The sequence below is a fragment of the Eubalaena glacialis genome, chromosome 18, assembly GCF_028564815.1.
Source record: "Eubalaena glacialis isolate mEubGla1 chromosome 18, mEubGla1.1.hap2.+ XY, whole genome shotgun sequence".
Lineage (NCBI taxonomy): Eukaryota > Metazoa > Chordata > Mammalia > Artiodactyla > Balaenidae > Eubalaena > Eubalaena glacialis.
This window is the reverse complement of record NC_083733.1, coordinates 59,735,379-59,759,402: the sequence shown is the minus strand read 5'-3', so window position 1 is coordinate 59,759,402 and position 24,024 is coordinate 59,735,379. Positions and strand designations below refer to the sequence as shown.

General features: G+C 57.4%; 2 protein-coding genes across 2 annotated transcripts in view; both read right to left on the bottom strand.

The window, feature by feature from the left end:
- The window catches only part of RELB (RELB proto-oncogene, NF-kB subunit), a 28,903-nt gene extending 23,726 nt beyond the window's left edge, over positions 1-5,177 (bottom strand). Inside the window, exons 1-2 of the mRNA XM_061172480.1 lie at positions 4,871-5,177; positions 3,820-3,867 (exon numbers count right to left, since the gene is read on the bottom strand). Coding sequence (XP_061028463.1) covers positions 3,820-3,867; positions 4,871-5,177 — 355 coding nt within the window. The remainder of the gene's footprint in view (positions 1-3,819; positions 3,868-4,870) is intronic.
- Positions 5,178-9,902: 4,725 nt separating this feature from the next.
- Positions 9,903-24,024, bottom strand: part of CLPTM1 (CLPTM1 regulator of GABA type A receptor forward trafficking) — a 28,523-nt gene continuing 14,401 nt past the window's right edge. The window contains exons 5-14 of the mRNA XM_061173246.1: positions 22,115-22,232; positions 17,735-17,820; positions 16,797-16,917; positions 15,962-16,206; positions 14,750-14,843; positions 12,393-12,583; positions 12,030-12,125; positions 11,588-11,723; positions 10,756-10,923; positions 9,903-10,549 (exon numbers count right to left, since the gene is read on the bottom strand). Coding sequence (XP_061029229.1) covers positions 10,290-10,549; positions 10,756-10,923; positions 11,588-11,723; positions 12,030-12,125; positions 12,393-12,583; positions 14,750-14,843; positions 15,962-16,206; positions 16,797-16,917; positions 17,735-17,820; positions 22,115-22,232 — 1,515 coding nt within the window. The 3' untranslated portion in view covers positions 9,903-10,289. The remainder of the gene's footprint in view (positions 10,550-10,755; positions 10,924-11,587; positions 11,724-12,029; positions 12,126-12,392; positions 12,584-14,749; positions 14,844-15,961; positions 16,207-16,796; positions 16,918-17,734; positions 17,821-22,114; positions 22,233-24,024) is intronic.

The window sequence follows — 24,024 nt, the reverse complement described above, 5'->3', positions numbered from 1 at the left end:
ATTATTTTGTTCTTTATTCCTTTTCCTCCTGTCTCTGCCACTAGAGTATCAGTTCCAAGAGAGCAGGGACTTTGGTTCGTGGCTGAATCCCCGGTGCCTAGAACAGTGCCTGGCATGCAGCAGGTGCTCAATACAACTCACTGAAGGAATGAACAATAGTTGTAGTAACAGTAACTAATGCTAAAGACGGCTGGCATATGCTGAATCTTCACTAAGTGTCAAGCACTGCTAAGTACCCTGGGAGCACATGACTTTGTTAAAATCCCCCAGCAGTCCCAGAAGTCACACTGTGACCTCCTCCCCAACAAGGAAGGCCAAGATCCCTCTCTGTGAGCACTTGGACTTCCCAGCCTCCCCCCAGAACTGCCCTGTGATACTCACCCAATTCATCTGTGGAAGAAAGAGAAAGAGAAAGGTGAGGTCCAGGAAGTGGTCAAGACTTTCATCTTTTAAGACAGATTCCCCAACCCCATCCCCTCCCAGAACCCTTCCCCCTTCCTCCATCCTGGGAAATCCTGGGCTCTGACTCCCTGGGATGTTAAGCCCTAACCCCCATCTCTCCCTCCTGGCCTACCCTCCCTTCAGCTCCCAATGTTGGGGTCCCAGGGTCAGGCTACCCTCAAATGCCTCCCCCAAAAAACCTTTAGACCAGGGATTATGAAGCAGTGTTGAGAATCTAAGGAAAAGCCAAGGGTCTCATCACCAGGGGAAAAAAATGGATGCCCAAGATTCTAAACAAAATGTGGGGGTGGACCCCTCCCTAAAGCCCACCCTAGACCCCGGGAGATCACTTCCTGGTGTCTGAAGATCCAGGAAGGCTGATCCTTCACTTCTAGGCAACCACCTCCCTCTGCATCCCATGCCAGTCCCCAGCAGTACCCAGCCGGTATCCGGGATTTGCCCCTACTTCCTGAGGGGGGAATGACAGCAATGCTGGGGAAGCCCCTTATCACCTCCTCAGGAAAGCTCAGCCCTGGAAGGGACCGTGGAGGATGGAAACCAACCTCCCATCATTCCACAGACAGAACAAGGGGAGCCCAGAGGGAGCAAGCAAGCCTGTGGGGTCACACAGCACGGGAGGGCAGACCGGGGCCAGATGCCCCATCCAGGGTTGCCTGTGCTGGCCGCTGGCCACCAAATCGTTGCCAACCTGCCCTGCTGCCAGACCTGTCCTCCTCCTCCACTCTCGGGGAGTGGCTCCCAGCAGCCAGACCTTTGCTCCTTGGAAAGCAGTCTTCCTTCCCCGCTTATCTCATGTGATCTGTGAAGTCACCAGGGTGGGGAAGACATCCCCACTTGGTAGATGGGGACACTGAGGCTGGGAGAGAGGAAGGGACACGCTACAGATCACTGGCAGGGCCAACTTCAAGTCCCTTCAACTTGGAAACACCTTCTCAGGCATCCGTGCTGGATGACCTGGGGATCCAAAGATGAGTTAGACTTTGTCTGAGCCCTCAAGGAGCTCCCAGGCTGCGAGGGGAAACTGAGGCCCGGGCAGCTGTGGCTGAAGCTTTGTACTGCCTCAGTTCAAATCCTGGCTCTGTTCCTTGCTAGCCATGTGGCTCTGAGCCCATTACTTAAACTCTTTTTGTGCCTTGGTTTCTTCATCTATAAAATGGACACAATAATAATGCTTGTCTGGTTGGGCTGTTTAATATACAGGAAGCACTTAGAACTGCCATAATAGTAGACGATACATAAATGCTGGCTGCTGTTGGGTAAAGTGTTGGGAGACATTATTTTATGGAGGTGGGTAAATTGCTTCCCCTCTCTAGGCCTCAGATTGTCTGTCTATAAAATGGGGAGGTTGGAAGACATGGTTTCAGAGCATGGGGTGTGGAGTCACACAGATGTTAGTTTGAATCCCGGCTGTCACTTCCGGCTGTGTTGTCTTGGGAAAGTTGCCTAACCTCTCTGAGCCTCCTTCTCTATAAAAAGGTCTGATATATCTCAGGCATTAACATGAGGATTTAGAAGCACACTGGGAAATTGCTTAGCACAGGGTCCGACCACTTCAGGCCCTCCATAAAACTTAGCCATTATTATTATTATCTAAAATCCTCTTTCAGCCAGGAAATGTTAGGGACTTCTCTTTATTCAGGGCTCAGCTCAAATAACAACCTGCCCCCCTCCCAAACTCCCACACAAACTTGCCACCATTCAGGGCCAGCCAGGATGGGCCACGCTTGAGCAGCTGTCTTTCATGCCCCAGGGCCTTTGCACAGGCTAGTCTCTACCAGAATGCTCTTCCTTCAGGTCTTTGCATGCCTCGTCCTCCACTTTCAGGTCCCTGGTCAAATGTCACCTCCTAGATGGGTCTTCCCTCACTACTTTATCCAAGATAGCCCCCAGAACCCCCACTCCAGTCACTCACAGTTAGGTGCCTTGGTTTTATCATTTTCATGGCACTGGCTAGGATTTGACATGACCTTATATTAGAGTGATTCATATCTGTCTCCTGTAGACTGTGAACACCAGAGAGTAGGAAACACATCTGCCCCATCCCCACTGTATACCCAGGGCCCAGTATGTGTTCGGCCCATCAAAATGAGGGAAAATTTCCCTCCTACTCTGTCTCAGTTGTTCTCCCATCCCCACCATGCTATTTAGGTGTCACTGATCCCAAGATTTGTTTAGGGCCTTTATCACATTTTATAATCCTACATTTAATTCATTGTGTACATATCTGCTTCCACATCTAGGTAGGGAACCCTATGAGGGCAGAGCCAGGGCTGTCTTGGTCACTGCTGAGTGCTCAGCACTGCCCAGCACAGGGCCAGGTATGCAATTGGAACTCAATAAATATCTGTTGAATGGATAACATCAGAAATTACTCTCAACTGAAAGAAACCAAAGATCTAGGTCTTGGGTCAGAAAAGTCTCAACCTTGTTCTTGCCCAGAACCAGTGCTTGGCAGTACCTGTTCCCAATGCCATCTCCCACCTTTCACTATCTCCCAAACTCACAGACCTCTTAGAGAACCCGCAGGGCCTCCTCCACAGCCACGCCAGCACTTCTGGGGTCCATCCCAAGATTTTACCTCCAGAGAGAGGTTCAGACCCAGCCCACTGGGGCCACTGAGTTTTCCTGGTGGCAGGACTCAATCCCTGCCCTCCAAATTCCAGCACATTTATGAGAGATGATGTCATCCTTTGGCCATGCTTCTGCATTTCCTTGGGCAGCACTGAATTTTGAATGGCACAGGATGAGGGGCCTTATAGACTAGTGGTTCTCAGCATCTCTTGGGAAGTTGCTAGAAATGCAAACTCTTAGAGCCCATCCTGGAGCTACTGAATCAGAAACTCTGGAGGTGGGGCCCAAAAATCTGTTTTAACAGCTCTCTGGGTGACCCTTAACTGTGTGCCAGACACTGCTTTAATACTGTTATTGCTTTAATACTGATACTGTTTAGCTGTATCAGCTCATTGAATCCTCTCGGTCCCTCTGAGGCATTGATATTATGCCCCTCCTACAGATGAGAAAAACTGAGGCCCAGAGAAGGGAAGTGACTTGCAGTGAAGGGGTGGTGGCACCAGTATGTAATTATTACGCTCTGCACTACCATAGTGAATCTCTAAAGAGGACTCTCTTAGAGAGTGAATAGGTGGTTAGTTTTACTTGCCCAGCTCCTTATCACCCGGGAGGTAGGGGCATCTGGGGACCCCATCTCAACGGGCAGGGAGGGATACAGGCTGAGGAAAGCTGAGGTAGACCTCCGCAAAACCCCCAGACAGAGGCGTACACAATGCCACCTCCACAGGATTCCCCCTGCCCCATCCTGAGCGTGCACATGGGCAGGAACTGTGGAGGGCTGCTCACCCGTGGTCCTAGAAACGGCGAGCGAGAGCGAGGAGAGGTCCGCGGCCCCTGCAGGGAGGGAGGCATGTCTCAGGAGGTGATGGAAATACGGCGGGAGAACCAGACAATCTCCCAAGCCCCACCCCGTTCCTCTCCTGGCCCCGCCCCTTTGGATCATGCCCCTCACCCTTATTGACCGCATGGTCCGGCCTTCCTTCCTTAACTCATGGACAGGTTCCCTAGTTTCTGTCAGTCACCCCACCCTTCATCACACTCAGGCCCTGCTCCTTCTCTCCCTTAAGAAGGCTGAGAAGGGCCTGGAGGAGCTCTTCTCAGCCTCAGTTAGGAAAGCCCCCACCCTCTTCCTTATTTCAGGGTCAGACCCTACCTCTTCACTTTTCCAGTGTCAGGCCCGTCCCCTTCTCCCTCAGACCCTGCCACTTCTCTCCAGAGGCAAGCCCCACCTCCTCTTTCTTCTCTGAGTCAGACCCCGCCCTCTTTTTTTCAGAGCAGGCCCTCCCCCTTCTCTCTGCCAGAGTCGGACCCGCCTCTTCTCCCTCTCCGAGTACGGCCCCGCCCCCTTATCTCCCTTAAGCCCCGCCCCTTACTCTGAGTAGGTGAGACCTTGCTTCCTTCTTTGAGTTAGGTCCCGCCCTCTTCTCGCACTCATGGTCAGGCCCCGCCCCCTTCTGTGGGCCAGGCCTCTCCTTTTTCTCCCTCTCTGTGTCTGGCCACGCCCAGTCCCTCAGGAGCAGCTCCCGCTCCTCCTTCTCCGAGTCAGGCTCTGCCCCTCCCCTCTCGTAGTCGGGCGCCGCCCCCTTCTTTGCCTCAGGGTCAGGCCCCGCCCCCTTCTCACTCTCTAGTGGGACGTCTCTCTCTTACCTTGTACCGGACCCGGTCACCATCCTCTGCCTCCTTCCTTCCCTTTGATATAGTGTCCCCGGAACCCTCACACTCTCCCCGCAAAACCCCTAAGACTCCTGTAGGAACCCCCAGACCACTCCAGGACCCCAGGCCTCCCGCACCTCCAGTCCCGCCCCAGACTCCTCTCCTGAACCCCGGCCCCGCTTACCCAAGGCCCCCAGCTCCGGCGCAGCGGACGATCTGGCGACGCGGCGACTCGGCATGGCCCAACCAGTGGGGACTGACGGCCCGGAGGCCAGCCCAGACCAAAACACACACACGCGGGCAGGCCGAGCGGCCAGGTGGCACGGTCCGGCGGACGATCGCGGGTCGGGAGAGCGGCGCAGGGGCTGGGGCCGCAGGCCGGGCTGGACGCGCGGCGCCCGGGGCTGCGGGGGGCGCCGGGCCGGGCCGGGCGGGCGGCGGGCGGGGGCGGGGCGGCGGAATTCCCCGGCGCCGCCGGCCTGCGCGCTCATTGGCCTGCACCCTGTCGTTACGTCACGCCAGGGAAACGGGAAAACCCCCACGCGTCACGTGGCCTCGGGGGCGGGGCCGGCCGGGAAGAGGAGGCCGGGGGACACAGGAGGGGCCCGGCCCGCGACGATGCCCATTGCTCTGGTTGAGACCACTGAGTCCTGCTTGGGGCCACTCACAAGCTACCCATGGAGCAAGTAAGAAGACTGAGGCCTGCCCACCCCAGGTCTGCCAACCGGACTTGACCTGTTGTTTCTCTGGCTCGAAGGGAAGCTTTGGGATCAGGAGGTTACCAAGGGCTCCGTAGCTGCCAATGATGATAATCTTTTCGAAACCTCCATGGTCTCTCTACACCTCAGTTCCTTAACCTGAGTAAATCGGGAGTGATCATACGTAAAAGTTTAAAGCTAGGATGTCAGGATGTCAGCTGTAGGACTTGTCTGTTTTGTTCCTTGCTGTATCCCCAGCACCCAGAACAGCACCTGAAAAACAGTAGGTGCCCAATAAGTTTTTACTAAATGAATGGATGGATGTTTTATTCCTCCCCACAGCTCCTCCAAGTTTCCTAATAGCCCGTAGCACTTTCAGCTCAAAGGCTCAGTAACTTAGTCCCGGAATGGTAACAGCGTAGCCCCCAGGATACATATTGAGCTGAGTGCCTGACCCCTGGGCTTACCTGGGGGCTTCACAGATACCTCACACCTTGCACCAGCATCAGAGGAAGGTGCTAGAATTGGAATTATTGCAGAGAGGAGGAGACTGAGGCTCAAAGAGGGGCAGCCATTTGGTTAGATCACATTTCTAGGCCTATTCCTAAGAAAGACGGGATGACATTAGGTCCCAACTTGGATGCCGGGCACTCTCAGACCACAGAGCCAAGGTTTGACGTCCTTTGTCTCCCTGTGAGAATTTTGAGTGTTCCATCTCTACTCTTCATGGCCTACATGGACTCACTGATTCAGTCGACATACATTTATTGAGCACCTGCTGTGTGCCAGAGCCTGCACTGGGTACGATGGCACAGCACTCACCAAGCCAGCCCTGGCACCTGCTCGTAGGAGGCAGACTAGTCTACAGCAGTTCTCAAGGTTGTGGCCCAGCCCTTCAGGTGATATGATGCAAGCTCAAGTTGGAGAACTACTGCTATAATGCAAAATATGGAGCAGACTTTTTCTGCAAAGGGCCAGATAGCAAATATGTTCTGCTTTAGGCTTTGAGGGCCAGACAGTCTCAAAACTCAACTCTGCCATAACACAAAAGCTGCCAAAGACCATACAGAAACAATGAGCATGACTGTGCTCCAATAAAACATTATTTTATGGACACAGAAATTTGAATTTTGTATAACTTTCATATGAAACAAAATATCCTTCTTGAGATTTTTTCCAACCACTTAAAACATGTAAAAATTACAGAAAAACTGGAAAATGCTGGTTTTGGCCTGCAGGCTGTAGTCTGCATATGACAAGGGCATTGCCAGAAACGCCATGATTTGAAGGTTCAGAATCAGGCTGCCTAAGTTCAAATCCTAGGTCTGCCACTTACTAGGAGACCTCAGGAAACTGACTTCATCTTTCTAAGCCTCTGTTTCCTCATCTGTAAAATGGGTCTAATAGTAGGATGGTTGTGAGGATTAAATACTAATAATAGTTGACACTTGTATAGACCTCTTCCATATGCTAGGTGCTGTTCTAGCACTTTATGTCACATTACTTTGTGAGACTTTGGACACATTACTTAATTTCTCTGGGTTTCAGTTTTCTCATCTGCTGTCGTGAACATCTGACTTAGAGTCATTGCACACAGGGTAACAGTACCAGGCACTGCTCCAAAAGCTGGGGACACAGCACACAACACAATAGACAAAAGCCCCTGCCATCATGGAACTGAAATCCAAGTGGGGGAGACAGATGGAAAAGAGATAAGCAAATATATGTCTGATGGTGATAGCAGTCCTACAGAAGATTAAAGCAGGATACATGGCTTGAGTTTGAAGGGTAATATTTGGGTTAGGAAGTTTAGGGAGGGTCTAAGGTGACATCTGAGCAGACTGCTGAGACAGTGAAGGATCCACGTGGATATCTAGGGAAGAGTGTTCAAGTCACAGGGAACAGCAAGTGCAAAGGCCCTGAGGTGGGAACATGCATGGCATGTTGAAGGAACAAACAGCAAGGAGGCTGGAGTGGAGTGACAGCTGGGGAAGTAGTGGAGACGGGTAATATTAAATTTAAGGAAGCGAACCAAATGCAGCACTTAAGACTAGAGCTTGGCTCATGATAAGTGTTGAATAGTGGCTCCTATGTGTAGGAGTAGAAGCCTACCTGATTCCCCTCTGCCCCTTGAAATGTCAGGCCTCACAACTGTTTGTTAGGTCAACGGCTGAAAGGACACATCAGAAATCCTCAGCGTTCAGGATTTCTGTGGGGTTCTGAACCCCAGGAGGGCAGGCCTGGGGCTGTCTTGATCCCTGCTGTGTACACAGAACCCCCAGCTCAAAGCAATGTCCAGGGGAGGGGCTCAGGGAACATTTGTTGACTGACTGTATGTCAGTCTCTCCACCGATGTCTTAATGCAGGCCTCATCAAGGTCCACACTCCTGGCTGTGTGCCTGTGTCTGTGAAAGTCGGGATTGTGCAAACGTGCACTCAGCAAACGTTCCCAGAGCGACTCCTCTTGTGCTGTGGACACAGCAGTGACCAAGACAGCTCTGGCTCTGTCCTCACAGGGCTCAGTCCAGTGGAGAAAGACCTGTCTCCAGGTAGTGATGACCCACAGCGGGCAGGGCTGGGATGTGGGAACCCAGGGAGCTGGTGGGTGGGGGGCAGTGTCCCAGAGGAGGTGGTCAGGAAGGGTTTCCTGGAGGAGGAGCCATGGAGCTACAACCTGGAGGATGCATAGGGTAAGGTGAAGAGTTGCATGCCTGGAGGCATGTCTCAGTTTAGGGAAGGGTGCCAGGAGGTAAGCGGTCACAGCTAGTTAGAGCAAGGGAGATGAGGCTGTGGGAGTTAAGAAGTCCCCTCCCCCCAAGGTATCGTTCACCAGTTAGCAGCCTGGGCTCTTCTCCCAAGGGTACTGGGGAGCCATGGTAGGCTCTGAACAAAGAACGGCCAGGGTCAGGTTTGTGCTTCAGAAAGTTCTGGCTGCTGGGGACTTCCCTGGTTGGTCAGTGATTAAGAATCCTCCTGCCAATGCAGGGGACATGGGTTCGATCCCTGGTCCAGGAAGATCCCACATGCCGCGGAGCAACTAAGCCTGTGCACCACAGCTACTGAAGCCTGTGCGCCTAGAGCCCATGTTCCGCAACAAGGGAAGCCACCACACTGAGAAGCCCGCACACCGCAACAAAGCTCGCCGCAACTAGAGAAGGCCCGCGCACAGCAACGAAGACCCAACTCAGCCAAAAATAAATCAAAAGTAAATTTTAAAAAAATGGTTAAGATGGTAAATTTAAAAAAACAGACTCCGTGCTTCCACTGCAGGAAGCACTAACTTCCACTTAGTTCCTGGTCCAGGAACTAAGATCCAGCACATGGCCCGTGCTGGATGAAAAGTGAATGGGAGGGGCAGGGGACCAGGGAGGAGGCTGAGTTGGGATCCCAGGGTATGAGGAGGAGCCTGGACCGGGTGGTCTCAGTGCAAGTGAAGAGGTGAGAATGCCAAGCAATTGTGGGGTACAGCTGACAGGCCCTGCCAAAGACTGTGGGATGAGGATTTGCGCAGGGGGTAGGCCAGTGAGTTTAGGTGGCCTGAGAGCCCACACCCCGCTTGGTTCTATGAGCTCAGCAGGTACTGATGCACAGCAGGGGAGGGAGTGGAGCAGGTCTGTGGCTGTGGCTACCTCAGGGATGGAGCCTGCAGCGTGTGTGTGTGTGTGTGTGTATGCATACACAGGTGTCTGCACACAACTCTCCTGGGACCTCGCGGATTCCCTGCCTGGCTCTGCAGGGCACTGTGGTGTTGGAGCCCAGGGGAACCTGGCTTGGTTCTCAGCCCCGGGCCTCCTCTCCCAGAAGTGTTGATGAGACCACATCCCCTCCCCCCCAAAAAATAAACCTGGGAATGTGGGGTCCCAACCCCTCAGAGTGCAGGGACACCCAGGGGCCTCAGTCTCCTCATCCATAAAGTGGGTGAACAGTTCTGGTACCCAGCTTGTTGGGAAGGCACACGCGCCACACACTGCGAGTCTGGCTGGGTCCTTGGCACAGGCAACCCGGAGGGTGCTGATGGCACCCCAACAGCTATGGGCGCTACAGCTGGGCACCACTCTGAGCCAGGATTCACTCGCAGGGTGCCCTGGAGACGAGCTTGTAAGCCCAGAGAAGCAAGGTCAGGCAGCCAGGGTCCCAGGATTGCTGAACAAGGCAGGCTAATGGGACTGTATCAGTGGTGGGTAGGCGCTCCTGCCCTGCCGGGCTGTGTGAGGCCAGGAGATAATCAGTGGCACAGGCGGGGCTCCACGCCTCGGCGGGCCTCGTGGTTAAGAGCACTGGTGTGGTGAGGTCGTGGCGAGCAGCTTCCTCATCTGTGAAATGGGGACGGTTACGGAAGCCCCCTCAGAGGGCTCCTGGGAGGGGGAGAAGGAGGAGAAAGGGGCCTGGCCCAGAAGGTCACTGTCCCCAGTTTAGCATGTCCCGCGTCCTGCAGGTCTCCCTGCCAGACTCAGGAGAGCCACCCCCACCTGCTCTCCAAGGTGGCAGGAGAAGGAAGGCACAAGATGGGGGGCTCTGTTGAGTTTAAGTTAAACACCCATATGAATTTATTAAATCCAGACTGTGTTAAAGGGCGGCGGTCTGGGAGGAGGGAGTGGTGGGGGATTGAGGGACAAGATGATGGACGGCCGTGGGTGTCCCACAGAGGGGCCCGGCCCCTGCCCCGCCTGGCCCACCCCCTCGGCAGTGCCATGTCGGCTTCACCATGATTCCCGATGGTGTTGGGCTGGCGGGGCGAGATGGCTGGAAACACAGAGGGACAGACAGACAGACGGCGCCTCCACAAACGACGCGCCCTGCCCCCACACCACACACCGGGCCCCGGCCTGATCTGTCCAGGGAAGGGGCGACCGGGAGGGGAGGCGAGGGGGCCGGGGCGGCGGGGGTGGGGGTCACCAGGAGCGGCTAATCCCTTTTTTTGTCCTCTGCCGGCTTTGGAGGGGCTTCCTGGAGCTCGCTGTCAGAGCTGGCCCCCTGGGTGGGCCTGGCGGGCGGGGGTGTGGAGGCCTCCTCCCTGGTGGCGGCGGTGGTCGTGGCGGGGGCGGGGGCCGGCGCGAGGGCCCCTGCTGCTGTTGGGGCCTCGCCACTCATGCCAAACTCGTTCACCCGCGTGGGGTCGACGCGGTAGATCCACCGTTGGTAGAGGTAGATGAAGAAGACCACATCTGGGGGTGGGGTGAGGGGGCAGCATGAGGGGAAGGGGCAGGGCCCACCCGGCTCACTGTCAGGCTTGGGGCGGGGGGGTCCTGCAAAGAGTGGGCTGAGCCCCCACACCGAGGCCGGCGCGCCTCCCTCAGACCAGGGCCCTGCCCGTGCCCAGCTCTGGTGGGAGCCTGCCGGCCAGCCCACCCACCTGCCCACCAGGCCTCACCGTCCCGCAGGCAGCCGATCCGGTACATAACAGGCATCTTGATGACGAAGGCGAACAGGTCATCAATGAAGGTGTTGAGGGCCTTGTAGGTGAGCATGCGCCAGGGCAGGTGGGCCACAGACTTGAGCTTGTAGTTGATGAAGAGCTGGGGTGTCATGGTGATGAAGCCTGCGGTGGTGAGGAAGGGACATCCATGAGCAGAGGAAGGGGCGTCCTGACCCTCCACCTCTTTGACTGCATTTCTGGCCTCTGTCCCTTCACTCACTCTGTTCCAGCCACACTGGCCCCCGTGCTGCTTCCAACACCCCAGGCACATCCTACCTCAGGGCCTTTGGACTTGCTCTGCCTTCTGACACCAGATCTTTGCACAGCTCCTTCCTTGGCACCTTTCAGGCCTCAGTTTACATATCATCTCCTCGGAGAGGTGACGATGGAGGTCAGGGACACCTGACCAGCCTCCATGGCCCTCTCACTCTGGCCCCTTCAGGGCACTCATCACATGCTGTAACTCACTTGTCTGCTTGTTTACTCTGTCCGATGCCTGAGGACGAGGACTGAAATGCACTGTCCAAGGCTTCCCGGAAGCCCTCCCTGACCCCCAGACCGGACCGGGCACCTCTTTGAGGCTGTCCACGTGCCACCCCTGCTCCCCCTGAAGTGTCCCTGACTGGAGACAGGTCTGTCTCCCGCACTGGACCCCAAGTGTCGGGAGGGCGGGGCCAGGCTGACTCGCTCACTGCCGAGGCCCCAGCACAGCCCAGCATGGGGCTGAGGACTGCTGCTGGACGCCTGCCCTGACTGCGGGGGCCGCGTATGGTGAGGGCCTGCTCACCGAAGGTCAGCAGGAAGCCATAGAGCATGCTGAGCACCCAGGAGTACCAGCCTTTGTGCTCCAGGTACAGGAGGCTGTAGACGGCATAGCAGCCCAGGAGTGGGAAGAGGATCCAAGACAGGTACCGGAACGCCATCTGTGGGGCACAGGGTGGGGCTGGGACCCAGCTCCTTGGGCCCCACCTGGCACCCCTGCTCCCCGCCCTCACACACCCACACCTGGTCTGGCAGGCCAGCCCGGGGGAATTTCCAGGTGGCCCTGGGAACTCTGGACTCGGCCAGGAAGTATATGTGGCAGGCAGGGGACACTAGAGGGTATGACGCAAGCCATGAAGCATGGGCCTGTCAGCCGACAGGCAGACATCCTAGCCCGTGCCCTGGGCCCCCAGGAGCGTGTGGGTACCTGGAGACCCTCCCTGGGGCCCACTGTGGGGGACACTCACGTCGTCATACACTTTGGTCGAGGACTCAACGTATGTTGACTTGTCTTTGAAGGTTGGGCGGGCGAAGAGCCCTGCCACCTTGCGCTCCCGGTCCAGCTGCGGACAGGGAGGGAGGCTGCAGTCAGCTGCCACGCTGGCTCCTGTCCCCCAAGCCAGTTCCAGCTCCTGCCCTTCCCCACTGTTCCCAGTTCCCCTGCCCCACGTGTGACCCGAAAAATCCCCTGGTGCGAAAATCCCCTTGGTCTTGGGAGTGCGGCAGGCATTGGGAATCCCCTAGGGGCCAGCTCCAGGGTCTGGCCGGGCCACACGACCCCGCTCCCAACCCCTGGCAGCTTCTGAAACAGCATGGCAGCCTGGCCTTACCCGGACATCCATGACCTTGGTGATCTTCCAGAGGTCGATGAGGACCCCGATGAAGACGCTGACCTGGACCACGAAGTTGGTCTCGTTGTCCAGGATATAGAGGAGGACCACGAAAGACTGGAAGACGCCAAAGAAGACGGAGCGCACGGACAGGCCCTCCAGGGACTGCCGGCTGTTCCAGAACTGGATATCTGTGCACAGGAGTTGGGGAGGAAGCCAGGAGGGTGAGGAGCCTCCGAGTCCCTCCCGCAGCTCCCTCAAGCCCCGTCCTCCTCAGACCCCCGGGGCGGCGCTGGGTCTGCCACAGGAGAAGGGTGCACACTACTGCCCCTTCCGGTGAGAGTCTGCTCCACAGGCGCCAGCCGGAGCCCCAGGCAGGCAGGATCTCTGCAGTCTCACACTGGACACACCCTGCCCCCCAGGGTGCGGCCGGTCCCTTGACTGGCAGTGATGGTGGCGGTGACTGCTGCCATGTTCTGGTGCTCCCCAATCGCTAAGTGCCACATCCCTAAGGCCACACAGCCTGACCTGTCCACCGTGGCGCCGTGCGTGGTGCCTCCGCTGGGTGGGATGGTCTGGGACATGCACTTCCAGCCCACCACCTCTTCCAGCCCACCACCCCGAACCTGTGAAGGAACCAGCCCACATTCCCTGGCGGTCCAGTGGTTAAGACTCCACACTTCCACTGCAGTGGGCGTGGGTTTAATCCCCGGTCAGGGCACTAAGATCCCGTATGCCACGAGGTGTGGCCAAAAAAAAAAAAAAAAGGAACCGGCCCACAGACACGCTCAGGACATGCACAGGGGCCATGGGCTCTGCTCGCCAACCAAAGCTCCTTCCAGCACTACTCTCCCGGGCCCCCGCCACCCCCCGCAGGGCCCAGCTCAGCCCCTCTCCCAGCCCTGGTCTTCCCATCGGCCAGACGAGGAAAACGGCACCACTGGACTCTGCCCGGACTGTGTGTCCAACACCGGCTGCCACAGCAGGCCGACCCAGCACGATGCCTGTCTTCCAGGCGAGAAGCCGTGCCCGAGGTCACACAGGGGCGAGACCCGGGTGCTGGCCACCCACCCGGCTCTGACTGATTCCAGAGCTCCAGCACACCTGGCAGGCTTACACCTCTCCCGTCAGACCATCAGACTCTGAGGAGATATGAAGGGGACACTCACAGGACCCCCCCAATCCTAACTGGGAAGAATGCGTCTGAAGACAGGGTTCTGGTGGGGGTGGGTGGATCCGAGTTCTGCCTCAGACCAGAGAGACAGCAAGCATGGGGTGTAAGGCCGGGCTCGCCCAGGGCCCATGCCCTTGCTCTGTGACCCTGAGCAAGTAACCACCCCCTCTGTGCCTTCATTACACATTAGGAAAAAAGGGACCCTAGGGGACCCGGCCTGCAGTCAGCAGAAGCGTTTGCAAGCACGCGCCCACCCTGGCACAGCCAGGGCTCCACGCACCACGGCTAAGAGACTCCTCCCTACTGGGGCCAGCACCACTTACTGTTCGGTTTTGATGTCATAATTTTCCAGAAGGTAACTCAATCATGGTAATGTCCTCTTAATAAGAATGATGATGATAATAATAATACCCATTACTACTGCCACTTCCAGAAGCTGCAGAGCAGCAGGCCTCCTTCAGACAGGGGTTCTCTAGGGAAGGAAGAAGTGGCCAGCAGGGCCTGGAGTATGAGGTGGGAGCTGGAGCAGGATGCCTGGATCTAAATCCTGGCCTTGCCACTTGGGAGCTGTGTGACTGTGGGCAAGTAACCAACCTCCCCAAGCCTCCGGGTCCTTGCTATGATCGTGGGGGTAACGACGCTTCCTCACGGGGCTGTGGCTGCAGGGCCTCCATGCGCTCACTGGAGGGCGCTCCAACCGTGCCTGGCATGTGGCCGGTCCCCCTCAAACGCTGGCCATCACCGCTGTTGGCCTTTGGAACCTTGGGGCCCTCTGGGACAGGGCTGTCACTTTCCCACTCAGGTGGGCCCTGTCCACTCAACCCGAGGGGTCTTCCCCAACAGGCGGCCTGCCGGGCAGGGCGGCAGAAGCAGCTCTGGGGCTTCCCTGCTCCCGGCCTTGGAGTTCCCCGGCCCTGCTTCCTGGCGGCCCCGGCCTGGCCTTTGCCACAACACCAGGCCCAGCGCCGCCCCCCCCCCCCCAGCGCCACGCCCGGTAGATGGGAGTGTCTGGGCTGGGAGTTGGCGGCTGCTCACCAGGCCTCTGGAGAGTGGGGCTGACAGGCCCCAGGTAGGGGGAGGGCCCGAGAGGAAGAAGGAGGGAGCAGGCCCTATCCTCCCACCACACACCCCCTTGTCCCCAGTCCCCCATGGCCTCTCACAGGGCCCGGGGTCCCACCCTTACCGTTCTTGAAGGCCAGGAACTCAAAGACACTGTGGACAATGGACACGATGATGGTGAGTGCCAGCAGGTAGGGGTTGGTCTCCAGGAGGGCAACCTGGGGTGGGGGTGGGGGAGATGGCTGTGAGCGCTGCCGTGCCCCGGCCGGGGGCTGACCGCTGCAGTGCCTTCATTAGCCGACCCATCTCTCCTTGCTCTGGGCCCCAGAAGAACCTGCTGATACTCCCCAGACCTGACCCCGGGGCTTCCCAGCGGGGTGCGGTGCTGGCCGGGAGGAGAGCAGGTCAGAGATGGGCAGATGGGCACAGAGAGGCGGGCGAGGGATGCACGGAGAGGGAGGGAGAAAGATGGAGACAGAGGAGAGATGGGGAGACAGTGATGGGGGTAGGGAGAGAAATAACAGAGAGAGATGAAGGGACTGTCAGAGCCAGGGACAGAAACCCAATACCAAAGACAGCCCCAGGCAAGCACAGACCAGGCTCAACAAGACAGACACAGGCAGAGAAGAATGATATTCAAGGACACAGTGAGAGGGAGCAGACACATGGAGTCAGAGCCCAAAGTCAGGGAGGCAGAACATGGGGCCGAAGAGGCAGGGAGGGGCAGATCCAGACCCGGAGGGCCGGGCCCTGCAAACAGAAAAGCCGTGACAAGGAGGACCATGGGGACTTCCCTGGTGGCGCAGTGGTTAAGAATCCGCCTGCCAATGCAGGGGACATGGGTTCGAGCCCTGGTCCGCGAAGATCCCACATGCCGAGGAGCAACTAAGCCCGTGCGCCACAACTAATGAGCCTGCGCTCTAGAGCCCGTGAGCCACAACTACTGAGCCCGTGCTCCGCAACAAGAGAAGCCACCACAATGAGAAGCCCACGCACCGCAACGAAGAGTAGCCCCCGGTCGCTAGAGAAAGCCCGTGAGCAGCAATGAAGACCCAACGCAGCCAAAAATAAGTAAATAAATTTTTAAAAAAAAGGAGGACCATGGAAGCCTCAGAGGCAGGACCCCCAGAGTCAGCCAGAGCCAGAGGGCCGAGTGCCTGTTTCCTGCCCACTGCAGGGAGGGTGGCTGGGAGGTTGTGAAACTGTGGGCAGGGGAGCATCAGCTAGCAGCCCCCAGGCCGGCGGCCTGGCCCACTTCCCCTTCCCCTCCTGCCGCCCAGGAAGGGGCTGGGAAGCTCCTGCCCCCCTCCCGCCCCCCCTCCCCCCACCCACCCACCTTCACCGAGTCCTGCTCCTCATCTGACTGCTCGTACAGCTCGTCACCCAGGAAGTTCCAGGGCGACTTGGTGCTCTGGGCGGCGTAGAGCTGCCAGCGCCAGAGCGAGAGCGGGCAGAAGGAGACGCGGAGCGGTAGGCTGGCCAGACTCTCGTTGATGGGGTAGTAGTCCTTCTGCAGGTTCCAGTAGTCATTGAAGTAGATGATGGGGTAGTAGTCACCGCTCACGGCATCAAACTTCACATCTGCAGGCACGCGGGGCAGGGGTTACCGCTCAGCCTGGACCAGAGGCCACAGGCACCCACGGGGGTGGGGAGACCCCTCAGCCTCCGGGGACAAAGGTGTCAAATTCGGATGTTTGCAGGGACCCAGTGGGGCCCCCGGGACAGAGACTGGGGCACAGGGAACCTTTCTGGGCTGTGCCAAGGAGTCAGGGAGAGGGCAGGCTAGGGAGGGCTGGGCAGGCCCTGGCTGAAGGGGACAGCTGCAGCTCAGCTCCAGACTGTGGCTGCCCCGAGGCTCTCCACGCGTCAGGCTTTTGTAAAAGAAGTCAGAAACCTGGGTTCCTAAGTGATGCTGCCCCAATTTCCAAGGCTGGCAACAGATGCACCTTTTCCGCAAAAAGCTCATGGCTGGATGAGACCATTTTGGGCACAAGGTGGTCAGGGCTGGGGTCACCAGGCGGTGTGGGAGGGAGAGAAAGGGGAGTGTCTAGAGGGGCGGGGCAGGAAGCTTGGGAGGGTGGAGACCTAGTCAGAGATCTCGGGCTGGGGGTGGGGCCAGGAGACAAGAAAATGGCCTGGTCAGGAGCCCGAGTGGGCAGCCGGGAGCTCACACTGGTCCAGGGGAGGAGGCACGCTGCCCTTCACCCACGGCGTGTGGTCGTCCACAATGTTGATGGTGATGTTGGGGTGCCAGTGGGAGATCACCTCCACAGGCCCATAATCCTCGGCCCTCTGAGGGGAGATGGGGGGGTGGTGGGTCTCAGAGGCACCTGCTCGCTTCCTCCTGAGGACTCCCGTGACAGTCGCGACAGAAGAGCAACCACCGCAGCGACTGCTGGCCGAGGGTTCACCCTGGCCAGTCCCCGCGCCAGCCTCTAGACCCCGCTGCCCTGGCTCCCCCCAGCCACCTGATGGAGCAGAAAACCCAAGCCTGCCCATCTGGACGGGACGGCGCACCAGGCTGCAAAGTGCAGCCTCGTGACCGTACAAGTGTGGGACCCGCGTGCAGCCTCCATACTCAGGGGCCGCCCTCCCGCCCGGAACCACCTCGTGGAGAGAGGAAGACTCTTGGTGCCACCACGGGTTAACGTCCCCGGATTAACCGGGAGTATTCCTTCTAGAGCCACGTTAGCGGGTACCTCGTCTGTGCCGGGCCAAGCCCGGGCTCCGGGGTCCGGCTGCTTGGGTGTGAATCCCAGCCCTGCCACTTCCTGGCTGTGATACTTCGTGTAAGTCTCCTTGTGACGGGACCCACCCAACAGGGCTGGCGCGAGGCTTCCAGGTGGGTGCGTGTACGGCGCACAGAGCACCCGCCCTGCCACTGCTGGAGGTCAGCTGTAACCTCGCCGGCAACGCCCCCACTCCCTGAGAGCTAGCTCTACGTTCTAACCCAGTTTCCAGGGAGGGAAACTGAGGCTCAGAGAGGTGAAAGCCCCCGGCTGCCAGTGGCTCAGTGGTGGTGTCAGAAGACAACCCCCGTGGTCCGGCTGCTGGGCTGGGAACGGGCCGGACGGCACCCCCAGAACTCGACGGCTGTGCTCGTGCTTACCTTGATCATTTCTGGGTCAGCTTCCGTCTCTCCTGTCAACAGGTTCTTGGTTTTCTGAAACCGCCGGCGCTTGTATTTGTTGATCACTGAGGGCGAGGAGGCAGGGAAAGGGGGTGGATGTGAGACCTGCTGGCACTCGCGGGACCCAGGCCCCAGACCTCTGCCCACCCGGTTCCCGGCTCCCACTCTTCCACCTGCCAACCGACAATAACGACAACCAGAAAGCCTGCACTGCCTTCTCAAATCTCAGCCCAGCCCCAGGTTCCCCATCTTTACAGCGACACCGGCATCCACCAAGTTGTCCCAGGAGTCTCCTCCTCCAGGATTTGCTGCATCTGTTCCATCAGCCCATCCCGGGTGAATGTCCCCTCCGGCACATGCCTCAGATCCGAGCACTGCCTCCCACCTCCAGAGCCCCACCCCAGGTCGGCCACGGCGCCCCCTCCTGGATGACCGCAGTCACCTCCTCACTGGCCTCCCAGTGGCCACTCTTGCCCCTAAGACCCAAGTATCTGATCGAGTCATCCCACTGCCTCAGAATCCTAGACAGCTCCCGCTGCCCCGGGCAGGGCCCCTGAGGTGCTCACCACGGCCCCACCAACCTCAGCCCTCGCCACCTCTCATCCTTGCGCACCCCACTCCTTCCTCCTCAAATGCGCCGACCTTGGGCCTGCAGACGTGCTGCTGCGCCTCCCTGGCAGGGATCCAGCATGGCTGGAATCTTCCTGGTTGGCTCCTTCTCCCCCTTCCAGCCCCTGGTTAAATGTCCCTTCTGCCCACTCCACTGAAGGTGGCTGCCCGGGCGTGCTCCTCGCCATTTCTGTTTCCTTCACAACAGTTCATCACGACCCACTGGTTCACCTGCTCACTGGTTTACTTGTTTGCTGTCTGTCCCCTCAACCAGTCTGCAAACCCCAGGTGAGGCTGGGCCCGTTTTGGGCCCTGCCGTATCCCCCCACAGTGACAAACAGCAGGATTGATAAATATAAACAGGTGGGCCGAGACAGGGCCGGAGAAGGCCGAGAGCCGCCAATGTGAGAAGTACGTTGGCGCTGTGAATCCCCAGGCAGGAGTGGACCTCACTTCCTCTTGCAGAGGCCAGGTCAGCCACGGGCTCCCTGCCACCCTGCCCCAAACCCTGCCAAGATGCCAGGAGGACAGGGCTGGCGCTCGTTCATGCTCCATCTCCCCGCCTCCACCCTGGTCTGGGTAACTTTTCCGCTCCTCCTTATGCTGGGACAACACATGGCCTATCCCTCCTGTGACTTCTCCATCCTGCCCCCAGGTGCTAGGGAGAGATGGGGAAATGAAAGAGGGAGCTGGCCAAGAGCGGGGGCCCTGGGGTCACATCCTGGCTCTGTCTCCCATGAACTGAGGGACGTTGGTGAGCTACATCACCTCCCTGGGCCTCAGTCCCCCCTCCGGAGAATGGGGATTACAGCCTCGCCTCTTCTGGGCAGGACCACTGGGAAGTGGCTCTCTGCTCTACAGAGCCCAGCCAGCAGAGCACCCCTGCATGTCACACTGACACATGCCACAGGGCCCAGATCCCTCCCACCCGCTCAGAACCAGGGGCTTCTGGATTCTATGGACGAGCTCAAGTTCAAAACCACTTCTGGGAATTGACTCAGGGTTTCAGCCCGGGGGCCAGCTGCTCTTATGGTTCCCATGAATATCATCTCATCACTTCTATCACAATTAACGCATTTGAGACCTTGCTCCCACGTCAGGGGAAAGCAGTAAACACCCAAGGGTGGGCATCCTGGAGAATAAATTCCCCGGGGACACGCTCCGCTGTCTTCCACACCCATGAGAGGCTGTCCAGGGAAGGGAGGGACCGTGCCCGGCCAGCCCCAGAGGAGACAGACTTTGGCTCAGGTGGAGAACATTCTGCAACTTGGTGGCATCTAGATGGGGTTATGATATGAGATGGACATGGCTTCCGTAGGGAGGAAGAAGCCCCCTTTTCTTGGAGTTAAGCTATACCCTGAGCACTGACAATGTGGCTGGTTGAAACTGGAATGTGCTGTGAGTGCAAAACACACACTGGAATTTGAAACCTAGTGCAGGACGAAGAAGAGTGGAGAATACCTCGTTAATTTTTTTATACGGATTACATGTTGAAATGACAACACGTTGACCTCAATAAATTACTAACATTCATTTTATGGTCTTTTTTTTTTTTAACGTGGCCACTTAGAAAACTTACAATGCCTCCTGTGGCGGGCACTGAATCCCTCTGGGACAGTACCGTGCTAGAGTGCTGACCACTGGCCCTTTGGGGAAGACAGGAGGGGGCTTTTCTGATCCCACACTCTTGCTCTGTGCCCTGGAGTGGGCCGGTGTCCAGCTCCGTGTCCCTTCAAGCCCCTGCCCTAAGTGGGCCCAGGTGTGAGGCAAGCCTGGGGGATCCTGCTGGCTTCTCAGGTCCACAGGCTGCAGATTCTATTTTACAGACCACACCAACATCTGTCACACTGACCATGAACACGACCTCACCACACAGTGACACGGATCACATTCACCAGAGACGAAACCACAAAAGATGCTGGCATTGAGCGTGGCTGATGGGTGTAACCGGCACGCAAGCGAGCAGCCGCCCACCTGGGTCACATTCAAAGCAACCGCTGAAGCATCAGGCACATGTAACCCAGACTTTCGGGGACACCTCCGTGGGGATGGCCCCTGCAGGCCACACCCCCTCAGCCTGCCTCTGCCCGCATCTTCGCAGATGCGCTCCACGGAAGCCAGCCAGCCAGGCAGCCGGGCGGAACGCCCTACAGAGCACGGTCCGCAGACATACTTGCTTAGAACAGCGCTTAGCACACCTGGGGGACTTTTCCAAATCAGCTTTGGGTACTGACATACGGTCACTAGAGTTTTGTTTCATCCAGTGTAGACGGTCACAAAAAAAATTCTCATCCTTTGGGTTATTTTTATACCAAAAGAGGTAGGAAAAGACCTAACCCATGCAAATTAAAGTACATCTGTCGCTGCGCCACACAAAACAGACAGAGGGATCTTAACCAAGTCCACAGGCGCAGTAGAATCAAAGGGAGGTGGGGCACGCAAAATTCACATGAAGGGAACGGGGGGCTTTCGGGAGGGGGGTGTGGGGGGCTGTCTGTTCTCTAGATCTGCTGAAACTGAAGTGCAGCGAGAGAGTCCCACAGCTGCCGATCAGGAGACAGTGGACTCAAGGACAAAAGACACAAAGGGCAGGCAAAAAAATGCCAACAATTATTAACCTCCTGGAAAAGGAGATGTTGGACAGGAAAGGAAAAATAAACTACACACACTGTGTGGTTCAGATGGGAAGAAGAGTCACACACGCAAAACCATTTGAATGCTCAATATGAATCTAATCAAATTATGTTCCTGAGTTGAGATTTCCTCTTCCAGAGTAGGAAGTCAAGACATAACGTCAAAACTGAAAAACCAAGAAACTGCATTATCATCTTATTATTGGGAGCCTTGGAGATCAAGTAGCAGAAACAGCTAAAGCAGTTGCCTGTGGGGAGTGGAAACAGGGGGAACACAAGAGGGGGAGAGCAGGAGACAGATGAGTGTCGCTGTCTGGTTAAATTACTTGAATTTTAAACCATGTACTTATAACAAGAGATTAAAAAAAAATTTTTTTAAAGAAGATGCCCTGGGCAGAGAGAATCTCAGTTTCAAAATGAGGCCGTGTCAGAAGTCCCAAATGGCCACAGTTCTGACCCAGGGCTTCTTGGGGTCACCGGTAGTCCTGCGGTTTGCTCACACGATCAGGATTCTCAGGGGGGCACCAGGAGGGTGGCCAGCGAGGTGAGAACGGGGCCTGTCCGGTGACGTGGCCCTCACCAGCTTGCATCGTCAAGGGAGGCCCTACTCAGAGGTGCGCGTGCGCGGGCGGAGGCTCACAGCGCAGCCATGCAGGATGCATTCACACCCGCAGCCTGGGAGCCTCGCACGGCCCCGCAGGAGCCCCCAGGGCGGCCACTGTGCAGCACCCATTCCAGGAGCGGCCGACACAGATGCAATCACGGAGAGCACACCGGATGCAACTAATGGCAAAGGGCCTCCAGTCTCCCTCTGCTCATTTAATCTAGCCATCGTTCTCTCACAGACTATTCTGGAGTGTCTGCTCTACCAGGCCCGGTACTGTGCACACGCCAGCCTCGCCCTTCCTCTTCTCGGAAGTCCCTTTCTCCACCTGCTCTTTCTAAGCCGATTCCTCTCCTGCCTGCCCACGGGTGTCCAGAGGCATGGAGGGTACGTGGGGTTCGAGCCCGGCCACCAACCCCAGCCTCCCTGAGCACAGGGTTCCTGCCTGCCCTCGTGGACCTGGGAGTCCAGGCCCGCGGCACCACGGGGGCCCCAGGATGGAGAGGGACTTACTCCGAGACATGTGGACCGTGGCGAGCCGGCGGTACAGCGCCTTCTGCCGGGGGTCTGGGTGGAAGCCGCTCTTGGTGAAGTAGACGTGGATATAGATGGAGCCGTTCTGCTGGACGCTCTGCAAGGCGGTCCGACGGGGACAAGGAACAGTGAAGCCCCTCATGACGCCCGCCCCCCACGGCTTCCCCACCCCCGTCTACTGAGTGTTCAGGGTGGGCAGTGTAGTTCAGTGGTTAGGGGCCAGACACTGGAGTTAGGCTCAAATTCAAAACCAGGCTCTAGCACACAATGGCTGTGTGGCCTCAGGCTTTGCCTCGCTGAGCCTCAGGGCCCACCTGCAGGACGCAGATCATCAGCACTGAGGGCACGGCAGGGCTGTAAGGATTATCTGAGAGCGCTGAGTGCGGTCACTCAAGCACAGAATAGGAGCTCAATAAACGTCAGCAGCCTTAATTCATTAAACGGTAAAACAATGAAGGCCGGATACCACTCTGGCACTTCAAATGGTAACTGCCCAATCCAGTGAGTTCACATCTGTATAACTCATGTAAACCTTGCGCACTGGGTCATGTTATTATCCCATTTTCCAGATGCGGTGACTGGGGCTCACACAGAGAGGCTACGTGCAGCAAGTAAGTGGATCTGAACCCAGTCTGTGGGCTCTCCCGTGGCCCTGCCTCTCACCGTCTGTGTCCTACCTCTCTGCCCGGGCCTTTCACCTACTATTCTCAACCCCCTGCCACACCCACCCAGATGAGGAAACTGAAGTGGGGTGGCCACCTGCCTGAGGCGCAGGGTGGGTGGCCGAGGCCGCACTGCAGCCTCTCTGTCTGACCTTTGTGGTGAGCTGGGATTCACCTGGCCACGCTGTGTCCTCACTGCCCTGCCTTTTAAGTCCACCTCTGTGTCAACCATGTTTTTATATTTCATGATGTTTTCACATCTGGCAGGGGAGAGACTGCCCCTCCCAGGGCCAGCTGATTCCTGGAAATAATAGACAACTCGCCTGCCTTTGAACATACCTTTAAAATGCAAACCAACAAACCCAAGTCCATACCCCAACCACTCCCTTTATCTCTCACACACCAGGCCGCACTGAATCACTCAGGGCAGGTACCAGACAACTACAGACCACCCCTCTAGCCCAGAGCCCGCACATCAACCAAGCAGGCCAGTCCTAAGGTGTTTCCCCACCTGCCCTGCCTTTCCTGCGGAAACCTCAATAAAGGCTTCGGCCTAGGCCTCCCCTTGCCCCTTCTGCTCCTGTCCAAACCTGGTGCTTCCCCATGTGGCCCTGCGTAGTGTGGTGGGCCCCCTCCTCTCGGGAAATGTAAGTAGTAAATTCTTCTTCCAATGGCATTGGCCTGTGTCGCGGCTCAGTCACCTCCACAAATTAAAATCAAGTACAACTTAGACACTCTCCCGTCACAGAGCTGGGAAGGAGGGTGAGCACCAAGTCCCTGTAAGCAGCTCTCACTGCCTGGCTTAGTGCCCCTCAGTCCTCCTCGGATCTGGGGTTGGGGTCTGGGGGCCGGACGTGAAGCTCAGCGGGAGTCACCTCTCAGCACGGGCTGTCCTGTCTGCCTCAGAAAGAACGCATCCACCACTGCTTCCAGCTACCCAAACAGACCCAGACAGAGCCGGACAGAGCAGAGATGCTCCTTCCTCCCCAGGAGGCTGAGGAGAAGACTTGATGGGGAGAAAGGAAGGAGAGAGCAGCCCCAAAGAGATGTCAACATTCACAGATTCATCAAATTCACTGATTGTTCAACAGCCACTGATTCTGCACCCAGTCCTCTGCTGGGCAGAGCTGCGGACAGAGCCGTGACCAAGGTGGTCCCGTGGGGAAAACAGATCCATATTCAGGTAGTGACAACCCCCCAGAGCTGGCACGGCTTGGGTTGGGGAGC